Below are 11007 nucleotides of genomic sequence, written 5' to 3' on the forward strand. Positions count from 1 at the left end.
ATTGGTTATATAATATGTATGTAAATGGAATTATGGATGTGTCGTGTATGGAGGAAAAATGGAAGAGTGTAAGAAAAAAATTACAGGGAAATTTAAGGAAGAAAAATTTAGTTCGGACGTGTTAAACAGGTGTTTTAATTACAAAACTATCATAATATGCTAAAAATCTTTTTTACAAAACTACCACCGATTAAAACCCGAAATTAGACGTGGGCCGAATTGAGTTGACAAGTATCGATTTAAAACCGAACCGAACAAGGTAAGTAAATGTAACGATTTTGAACCGAAAAATCGGCTATGTACTGGCCCCACCCTCGGTTTAGCCAAAAAAGAAACCGTACCATCTGCACCCATGGCAACTGTGCACCAAATACATTAGGTGTTCTTTAACAACAGTAATTAGGCCGACCGAGCGAAGCGAGGGAGTATTTTATATGGCCATTTTTTGTAAATTGTAAGTGATCAAGTGACACAATAAAAATTGGATTTGGTGTAACCAAATTTTTGGTGGTCGTTTTTTCACTAGAAAAAACTGTCCCTCCCTTTTAGTCCAATTACTATAACTTCTTATGTACCCTATTTTTTAGGGGTATAATTGGAAAACAAATTTTAATATAACATATTTAAAAATCCGTGCCTTGGAATTTTACGAATTTTATTTCGCTGGAAAGATTATAAAAAATTAATGCAACGAGTACAAATAACAATATCAAATTTAGAGTTTTACGAAAAATTCAGAAATATTTATCATTTAGGACACAATTTTAGAAAATTAAAGGATTATATACAAAAATAGGCCTGTTCTACATCTCGTTTTCAAATCTAGACTTCTTTTTTTATTTCTTACAAATTTAAGCTATTGAACGGATTCCATCCAAATACGTTGTTCAGTCAATATCATCAATATCTCTTTAAATGATATATCCCCGATAGGCTGGGATCACAGTTATGCCCTTCCCGTACGTGTGTGTAGGAAATAACGTCACATGTTTATAGGCTTTTGCAGGTCTATCTAATATCTGGACATCTTGATGATTTCCAACGTCCATGATTCCAGTACAAAATTATATCGAGAAGAAAACCATTTCGTCCCCAATTTTTTCCCAGTTTCAGTCAGCTGCAGATGTTTTTAGATCGATGAATTGGTAGAGCTTGAGAGGGATTTTGACGAATTTAAGAATGAGGTTGAGTTGGCTTAAGATTAGGCAGCAAAATCAAATGTGTTTCTGATGGAGATGGGTTTTAAATCTGTTGCTGTGGTCGGGAATCGCTTAAGAGACTCAAGGGTTGAGAGATCAAAGAAGGAATATAGGATCGGATTAGGGTTTTGCAGCGATGTTGGAGCTGTTACTGCCATGGGTGTTACTGCCAAGGAAGAGATTGTTTGATGGGGGTTTGAAGCAACAAACTGATGTGAAGAAATTGAGTTTAAGAGGGTTTCCTGTTGATTCTGAGTGAATGAATAATGGAAGAATTTGATTGATAGTGTGAAGATTCTCCACTTAAAAGACTAGTGATTTTTGGTTTGTCAGTTTTCTTCAAACCAGGTATTATTTTAGATATGATTGTTGCATGTGAATTTAATTTTGGATTCTGAGATGTTTCTGGTAGAATTTGGGGGAAAAGAGAAACACTCCCAAATAAAAATGATTAATCTTCAAAGAACGATTTATCACCACACATAGTAATTTCTTCTTCCATTTCTATTTGTTGTTTCAAAGAACAATCAAAATTATTAGGGGTTTCTTCTACTTCCCAGAAACCTATTGATAATTACAGATCTTTTTCCATGGTTTCTTCCAATCCATTTACTTCTTCTTCTTCTTCTTCTTCTTTGAAGATTAATCAAAAAGGGTTTCAATTGAGCTCAAGAAGAACTATTTTTAGGGGGATTCGGACTTCTTCTAATTGGATTGAGGAGAAATCTGCTTATGATACACTTGGTAACAAAACTAAATGAAAATTCCAACTCCAATTTTTTTTTTTGATTTATGAATTATTAGATGTTTGTTTGCAGATAAGAAAGGGATGCTAATGAAGAGAAGATAAAGTTTGCTTAAAGACACCTCACTAAATTTTATCATCCTGATGGTTGGTTATTATGTTCTTTTTAGTGATTGTTTCGTAGTATTTTTTGGTAGCTTAATTCTAATATTAAGCGTTGCTATGCATTAATTGATTGCTCAATATACCGAACATGTTCTGTTTATTATATTTTGGCAATGAGTTTGTTTTTGCGTAATAATGGCATCCTTTGCATTTTTGCTCCATGAATTCTAAGAGTGGTAGTACTGATTTGAAAGAATTTGTACAAAGAAGATTACTTGAAATGTGAACTGATTTGTGTTGATTGATTTTTTACAAGTATATAATGGTAGCGGAACTCTTGAGGAAGGTGAAACAACTGAAACTCGATTCATAAAGATATAAGCTGCTTATGAGTTGCTCATAGATGACAAGAGGCGCACACAATATGACAGGGAACACCGTGTTAATCCTGTGAAGGTACGAATTGTTACTCTCGATGTTATTCATGATGCTCCTCTAGTATCTAGTTTTTAAAAAACCGTGTATGATGTATATCTTGATTAGGTGGCGTTGCCTTGTGGTTGTTTTATTGATTGAGATTGTACGACGTCCTTGCCTAATTTCATTATTTTAGCAGTAAGCCTTGTGATCTCAGTTGAGAATATCTCGAGGAGATACTTGGTTTTGGTTAAACTGTCAATCAAATTTCCTTTAACCTTGAAGTACTACAGTTTCATTCGCTTAAGCCTACTTGGCTGGATTTCTAAAGATAGATCAGAACAGCAAGTTTCTTAGTTACTCGACATTTGCATTGTTGGACCCGATTGTAAGACCAGTTGCGGTATGTTTAAAACATTAAAACAAGATAATCAATTTGTACTGGTACAAACAAGTTGAATGCAGAAATCTCAGTACATTTACTCTAATTCATTGAGGATACAAGTTCGGCCATGATTCCCTTTACAGTTCTGTTTATGATATGCGGACGTGTTGACCACCTTCCAGATGGTATATCTTTGCTCTTTAGCTTGTTTTCATCACTGTTATTTCAGGCTTCACAAGCATGGATTGGCCCGTAAAGAAGGGAACATCTTTTGATCAGAGAGGTGATATGGCTGTCGCAGCTTGGGCCGAATAGCAACCGCATGAGTTGAATGTTCATGTACAGCGTCTATCTCGTACAAAGGTAAAAACTAAAGAACATTCCAGTATGTGTTAAATGGGACATGGGCTAGCTCATCCCCTGTACATATGCACGTTCATACCATCATAGTTGTCCAGAATAAAAGAATGTATTTGTATCCTGAGAAACTTTTTTCTTCCGGCATAATTTTGAACTTTTACTCGTAATCAAGAAGTAGGTTTCACTCTCCCTTTTTTAGTTTGCTCAAGGATTAGAACTTCTATCACATCTCTTTTCTGTTTGTGCTATCATTAGTTTACTTTTGTGTCCCTGTATGGTTTTGTTGCATAATGGAAGTCTTAATCGTAGCAGGTGTTGGTATGAGTTGGTTATCCTTCCGCATTTCTCTCACAAATCCATTTTTTTTCTTGTTGTGTTGCAGTGCCACGTGTCAAAAATGGTGAAGTGTACATAGTCTACATGGCATATTCGAGTCCAGGTGTACAGAGTCTATGCGTGCTGACTTAGCCGGGTTAAATCAGTGACACGGTCTTAAACTAACAATTCAAAGGACTATTCTATCGTTTCAAGTCCACTTAACGGTGCTACTTTCCATCCACCAATTTTGGTCAAATAAGACCTGGTTTCGTAAGAAATAAAAAAAAACAGGGTTAGATTTGTAAATCATAAAAGAAACAAATCTAGATTTGTAAAAAGCCCAAAATTAAATGTATATTCATTATGCCTAGATTTTCGTTGCAACTAATAAAATGATGTACTCTCTCCGTTTCAAGAAAAGTGATACTTCCACTTTAGGCATAATTCTCAAAAATTGAATGCATAGTCGTTACGCAAATCATCACAAAGGATGTATAACACATCATGCGACCATATTTTGGTTTATGGATCGACTAATTTTCCGTTTCTAGAAAAGTGATACTTTCACATTCCGTTTCAGAAAAAATGATACACTCACTTTGTTTCAGGAAAAGTGATATTTTCGTCCCGTTTCAAAAAAAGTGATATTTTTTCTGAAACCGAGCAAAAGTATACTCTTTCTAAAACAAGGCGAAAGTATCATTTTTCTGAAACGGACGAAAGTAGCCGCAAACAAACCTCAGATTCTTCTTCGGTCGGCCCTTCAACCGTGGCAACGTTGTACTAGTATAACTGTAAGTGTGTATTAATTTTGCTCATTGTAATAACTATTCTTTACATCGTACTGTTAATACATCATCAACTTTTTTTCGTCAAAAAAAAAACAAACAGAAAATATAACAAAAATGAAACTATTTGGCACTATAGACACAAACAATATAAGACAAGGGAACTACTTGGCACTAGAGATACATAATTCATATGAACAACACTGTTACATGTTAAAGATCAACTTAAAGTTGATTAATTCATGCCTGAATCACAGAATGATCATCAATCGCTATTCTATAGAGGCTTTCTACACTTGCTGTGGTTGTTGGGAGTCCTTGAAATGTAAATCCATGAGCCGTGGACTTCTAAATTAGAGTACACGGAAGGATCGCCCCTAAAGTTGACCTATGTTCCTGCAATATATAGTACTAGCTGTGGGAGTGAACTATATCATGCAAGGAGAGGGGCTTCAATGGTTTCAAAATCGTCTACTTCGATGCTTTTTGAGGACTCTTCCGGTTTCAGTAACATGGCATGATAGAACGAAACCATCTGCACCATGAGGAGCTTATAGTTAGTTCTTTGTTTCATTAGTAAGAGAGGGGGGACGTGGAGATGAGAGAGTTAGAGAGGCTTACCATACAAATTGATGCAAGCAAGATACTGAAACCTTTGCAGTCAAAGGGGGCTTTGCTTGATAGAAACCATGCTGAAAAATTATAGTGTGGGCAAAATAAGCTCCATATGACGTTTTGCATTCAATAAGCAGTTATTTCCAACATACAAACAGCAATTGGAATTCAACTTACTAGTCAAGGGACTCATCGCAAGTGGTGATATCAAACTTGCAACTGATTGTACAGAAGCAATTAATCCTTGTGTTTTACCCTGTGTGAGAAAAAAAAGGAAGTGGGTATGTAAGCCTCTTTGAAAATGTTTCCTGATCAGTAAAACTATAAGGATATGGTAGAATCAAAAAAAAAAATTAAAAAAAAAAGATGTTTTAAGATACAAAGAAATCGGGGCGCAGGGATTCATTTTGTTGATCAAATGGCCACATGTTTGTTTCAAGTGTAAAATGCCATTACATATTTCTAAGAGTTAAAAGTAGAAATTTCCACACACCTGATTGGACGAGCTTGAAGCCTTTGAAATAACAGCATAAGTCTATCACAAATCAACAAAAAACAGAAATCATTACAGACATAGATAAGATTGATAGTATATGCAGTTTCACATTGTTATTGAACGGAACTGTAACAATATGGAGATTACAAGATGAGATACTTACAGCTGGTTTCACAAGGACGTATATAACACCGAATGATGCACCAAGATATGGCACCTGTACCAGCGGGGATGTTAAAAATTGAAGGAAGTCACAATTCATCTCCAAAATAATACTAGTTAAGGAATGGTGAGAGGAAGTCATAAAATCATTAAGCAAGTGTGTCTGATTGCAGGAGAATACATACCCATGGTGCCCATGCCAACCCATAAAATATTGCCTGCATAGGAGAAGAAATTTAAGATATCCAACTTAAAGTAACCAAATCAAAAGAACTTTAGACGACAACATCTTAAAAGAACTTCTCAGTAGACTTACATAAAGGATTGAAGCAAGTACTGAAATGCACAAAATTACTTTCTCTCCCACCAAAGGGTTCACAACTGGAAGCACAAAAATCTACAGGCAAATTCCAGATTCTCAGTTTCAAACCATGAGTAAAAAAACCATGCACAGCGTCTTGTAAAAGTAGTATTTGCATCATATTATAGAAATAGGTGCTGAGAGATGCCAAAACCTACAGATAGCCTTAACATAAACGTGCCTGGACCAGGTTAAACAAAAAAACGTGCACCATCACATTAAAGAAACTGCACGGATTTTAGTAAGATGTGGCTCATGAAGAATCCAAAGGATATATCACACAAGAAAGGTATACAAAGCTCCATTAGATTCTTTAGACACTTCTGGCCTACAGTATAGATACATTACTCTTCATAACGTGGAGGCTAGAACTATTCATTTATTTCCATTAACTTCAGCAGTATTCACTAACTTATACCTACCTATCCGATCAAACAGAAACTCCAGCAAATAAATAGAAAAACAGAAGTACAGGAAGATATACCTGTGAAACAATGGAACCGATTCCCACCATCATCAGAAGTTCGGAGAATTGATTCTTGTTGAAACCAAAGGCTGACTTAAGATAGTACTGCATTGGAAGTTATGTAATATGTTAATATATTATTGAATAAAACTCCTACTACATAAAGATGACCATGTCATGCCATTGAATAAAGTAAGCTGAAGCTAGCAGAAGTCATGTGTTTTTTTTTACGTGAAGCTAAATAAGGTCGCACGTTCTCCGTGGAAAGATTCTTGAAGGAATTAATGGCATGCATTTCAAGAACATGCAGAAAGAACAATTTCAAAGTGAGAATGAGAAAGAAGAGAAACAAAGATTAATACTTTGCGACAAAAGCATTGGATCATAAGTGCCACTTAAGACAAACTTTAGTACCAAAAAAAAGAAAGAAATGCTACAATGTATTCACAAGAAGAACCATAAAAAATCAGTTCAAGTTAAAGGTTATTTGCACCCACCAGCTTATGTTGAAAAATTCAAGCAATTCATACATGGATGCTATTTGTAATAACTTTAGCACAAGTAACTGCATGCATTACAGTGAGCTTTAAGGGAGTATACCAGTAAGACACTGCTGATGCCAGACATTCCCAGCTCATAAAAAAAGGAAATTAGAGCAATGCGCCTGAGTGTCTCACTGTACATTAAAATACCGTGATTTAGCAAAAAGCATGTATTTATGAGCAAATTCTAAAGCAACTGATGTGCGCAGATAAAGTTACATATGCATACCATTGTAACTTTTCTACTTCTAGTTCAAAGCCTACAAACTAGTTAGTTATGGAACCACACTACAAAATTCAAGGCAAACCAACCTTCTTGTAACGATATTAACAGCTGCGGTCATTGATTTACACCGTTGTTGTATAACTCTGGAAATTGTAGCAAAGCAGTGGGACTGTTGTTCCTGCCTTGGAGCCGGTTGAACTGTCTCGGTAAGAAACAGGTACATGTAAATTGGGCCAAATAACAGGAGAACTACAGACACCTGTACATACAGCTTTGTCAGTTATACTAACTTAAAAGAGACTGACTTTGTGTTCATAACCAAAAGAAGCAATAGTTTGACTAAACATGCCTCAAAAATATGAACTTCCGGAAGAAAGCGTGCCAATACGTTCCCTAAAACATGTGAAGCAGAAAAAAGACCCATAATCCATCCAAATGCTATAGCCCTCTTCCCATCCTCCACGACGTCAGCCTGATAGAGGCAGGTAAGTTGTTATTTCACCCGTATCATCAACAACTTGAATTCAGTAAAACTCATCAGCAATTGAGAACAGATACTTACTGCATAAGCAACAGCAATGCAGAAGATACTTCCTTGACTTATGATATATGAAATAGTGCGAAGCACATAGTAAGTATAAACAAATGGCTTTGACTCATCCCAAGCTAGTAGACCTGAAAATATTCATACAAAACTTCTTAGAATTTAAAATATCTGGCTTTTTATCCAATGATAACACTAAAAATCAATTCAGTATACATTTTCTTTTGCCACTGTAAATTCAATAGAATGGGGGGATTTTGGTCGTTTTGCCCTCTTTAACTACTTGTAACTAAGGCTTATCCATGTGACCATTTGGAAGTGAAATGTTTCTAATTAGCAAATGCGATGGCTCATTAAGGAAAACCATACCGAAGGGAATTATAGTCGTGGATACAGTAAGCATAAGCAATGGTTTGCGTCCATAATCATCTGCCATCTGTCCTAGGATAGGAAGCACAACCATCTTGAAAATACCCACAACCTACAGTATTCCAACAATATAATCCCATAAACCTCCATGTAGTTAAACACAATCATCCAAAGGAAACAAATATTTAAGTATGCAAGTTTAGTCAACTAACAAATGCCAACTACCATTCTTGTTAAGGAATACAAACAGATCAAGACAAAACCAAACACATTCAATTACAATAATATTCCTTCAACTACATCGTAACAATCAAGTATGAAATTCTTCGAAATTGGCAAATAATTCAACTAAAAATCCATGGATTATAACAGAGAAACAAAATTAATAGTAAGCAGACGCTTTTCAAAGTAAAAGTGGCAACTGGTAAAGTTGGTAGTATTATTTGAGCTGGAAACTTGTCAGCGCCATAACAAAATTAATAATAAATAATTTATTTGTTTATTTAAATCTAGACTTTCATAATCTCTCAACAACTGATTAGAAAAATAATTTAGATGATTAAATTCCAGAATTTGATAACACTGTTTCCTAATCAAGAAAATGGATCAAGAAATGAAAAAGAGTAATACCGTTTGTTGAATTCCAGTAAGGTAAATAGCTTGCGTACATGTTGATTTTCCAGGACATAAAGCTTTTGTAGTAACATCAACAAGAACAGAAACAGTCATTTCTTCAGCAATCCAGTGAACACATAATGGGATTAGTAAATGAAGTAACGGTTTCAATTCTCTGACACTTTTACAGAATTCCATTTTCAAAAATTCTGGATAAATTTTGGATGAGAAAATGGAAAGTAAAAACTTAGGAATCAAAGATACAAACAAGAACCTAATTTATACGAAATCCAAGTTGAGAAAGAGAATAATCAAGTGCGCGCGGTCGTGTGCCTTACGAACTCTCACGTGAGGTTATCCGCTTACTACACACGCTTGAACGTGTGGTCTGTGTGATTTGGATTGCCAATATTTTCCTAATTTTTTTTTTCGAAGCGTGACCATTTTCTTTCTTAGCCATAATGTCTCCTTCATAAATCCACTTTGGCATTTTCAAATGATGCCATGAAAATCACCATATCTCAAGTCACGCAAGTTTAGCCACACTTTGGAGCTAACTCTATTAGAATTAGCGTGGGATAAAAGCTACTTTTCCCATAATGTCTATAGCCTACGACTATAAGCAGTGGTTAGGTGGAACCGTGATTTAACATTGGTATTTATTTATTTTTTGAACGGAAAACAAAATGTTACTCGCTGGATTGGGATATACCCAATCTAATTGGAATACAACGAATAAGATAAAATAGGGTTGTTTGAGAGTAAAATCCAAAACCCTTTATCCATAGGGTTGTCTTTTGTAATGCTTAAGCTGCCCTTTGATTAATTAGTACTAATTTACTGCATTAGTTAAGTTAATAATGGTAGATGAAATTTGTTAAATGTTAAGTAAACATTTTGATTATTATTTTTGTTAGATTTAACTTATGAGTTTTGTTAGGAAAGTTTTTTGGAAATTTTTGGTTTTTGAGAATTTATTAACAAAAATGAATTATTCTAGTTATATACTTCTCAAAATTAATTCGGACTTTCCGAATTCAGTTTATGAAAAGTCGGCATGCTCGAATGAAGAAAAAACATGCCAAATAAGTACTTTCAGAATTCATTTCATGAAAAGTTGGCATGCTCCACTAAAACAAAGCACGTCGACCAAACTTAGTCGACATGTGATGGGGTTTCAAAGTTGTTGTAGTAAAAAGGTTCGTTGAGACTTGTGAAGGAAGATTTTTTTAGACTTAATTTTTATAAATAAAAAATAATATAACAAACTCGAATAAAAAGTGTGGTGAGAATTATGGAGAGACTGGGGGCTAGGATTCCGCTGTTTACCAATTCCAAAGTGATACTAATTATAATCATGCAATTTCACACGTTCAATTCAACTATTGCAAAAGTAGATTTTTAGAAACAACAAATGTTAATCCAAAGCATGAGACATCAAAACCCTAGGCTAAGCATGTTCCATCAAAAGAAAATACAATTGTTTAACAAAAATCATAAAATCTATTTTCAATCTAGGCAAATAATCATAAATAAAAATTGCACAAATTAAATAATTAACAATTACCACTTTTTCATTGGAAATATAGCATCCTCCGTCGCCCCAAGGATTGGGTTTAGCTCATCATTGTGGAAACGCGCTCAAAAGTTGATTTCATTGCTCAAAGTGTTCACAAATGATGAATTAGAGAAAAACTATTAAATATCGGGTGTTTGCAACGTTTTTAATTGTTACAAAACACTGTTACATAAAACGATAAAAGTCAACTGTCGTTATTCAGCTTCTACGACCCCGACCTCAGTGTCGTTATCACTGTTGATAAACGACTGTCTTTGTGAGTCTGTTCTTCGTGTTCTTCAGTTCTGCTGCAGCAGAAATGGTGTTCTCTGCAACTCGATTTTTCGGCTCTGTGATGCTCTGTAACTCTCCCAAACTCTCTGTCCCCCACTGTTACCCAAGACACTCTTATTTATACTGTGAAGCCAATCTTAGGTCGACAATCATCTCAATTACTCCAAAAGATCTTTGCAGTTAATGAATGTATTTCACGGGAATATTTCCTCTCCATTTTCACACGTCTTCTGAGTTGTATGGTATATCCAAATCTTCTCATTTAATTGAGCCAAATAATGAAGAGAATATCTTCAATTAATTCCGTGAATAATTCCTTCCCTGTTTTCGAAAATATCCAAAAGTATATGGTTTCCTTTCATTCAAGACACGTACAAAATCTTACTGTCATGGTAAGAAGATAATAATGTCTTAAAGACACAAATATCCCCACAATATCATG

The 11007-nt window shown here is 34.9% G+C and overlaps 1 protein-coding gene and 1 long non-coding RNA gene across 4 annotated transcripts; one reads left to right on the top strand and one right to left on the bottom strand.

The window, feature by feature from the left end:
- Positions 1–962: 962 nt before the first annotated feature.
- LOC113320229 lies at positions 963–3937 on the top strand. 2 transcript variants are annotated; one of them, XR_003345974.1, is made up of 6 exons: positions 963–1547; positions 1841–1943; positions 2018–2091; positions 2366–2505; positions 3081–3214; positions 3594–3937. It is a non-coding gene; the product is annotated as an uncharacterized LOC113320229 (long non-coding RNA). The 2 variants fall into 2 exon arrangements; XR_003345975.1 differs by lacking the exon at positions 1841–1943.
- A 401-nt stretch (positions 3938–4338) lies between these two features.
- LOC113322936 (hippocampus abundant transcript-like protein 1) lies at positions 4339–8975 on the bottom strand. Of its 2 annotated transcripts, XM_026571132.1 has the most exons (14): positions 8729–8975; positions 8099–8210; positions 7748–7860; positions 7535–7657; positions 7272–7444; positions 7018–7093; positions 6436–6522; positions 5907–5987; positions 5776–5808; positions 5592–5645; positions 5426–5467; positions 5110–5188; positions 4939–5009; positions 4339–4852 (listed from the first exon to the last, which is right to left on the bottom strand). In XM_026571132.1, the coding sequence occupies exons 1-14, from the start codon at positions 8909–8911 to the stop codon at positions 4751–4753; spliced, it is 1329 nt and encodes a 442-aa protein (XP_026426917.1). In that variant the 5' UTR covers positions 8912–8975; the 3' UTR covers positions 4339–4750. The 2 variants fall into 2 exon arrangements, with proteins under 2 accessions (XP_026426917.1, XP_026426918.1); XM_026571133.1 differs by lacking the exon at positions 8099–8210 and having other exon boundaries at positions 8729–8857.
- Positions 8976–11007: the final 2032 nt, after the last annotated feature.

The sequence above is a fragment of the Papaver somniferum genome, chromosome 11, assembly GCF_003573695.1.
Source record: "Papaver somniferum cultivar HN1 chromosome 11, ASM357369v1, whole genome shotgun sequence".
In the NCBI taxonomy this organism is placed as follows: Eukaryota; Viridiplantae; Streptophyta; class Magnoliopsida; order Ranunculales; family Papaveraceae; genus Papaver; species Papaver somniferum.

Bases quoted from the DNA above. Each gene is read 5' to 3' on its own strand.
- LOC113322936 (XM_026571132.1), bottom strand. From the start codon at position 8,911: ATGGAATTCTGTAAAAGTGTCAGAGAATTGAAACCGTTACTTCATTTA. The intron at 6,523-7,017 runs GTATACTCCCTT...CTTCCAATGCAG, and splicing joins GCATCAGCAGTGTCTTACTG to TACTATCTTAAGTCAGCCTT. The intron at 5,468-5,591 runs GTAAGTATCTCA...GATTTGTGATAG, and splicing joins ACGTCCTTGTGAAACCAGCT to ACTTATGCTGTTATTTCAAA.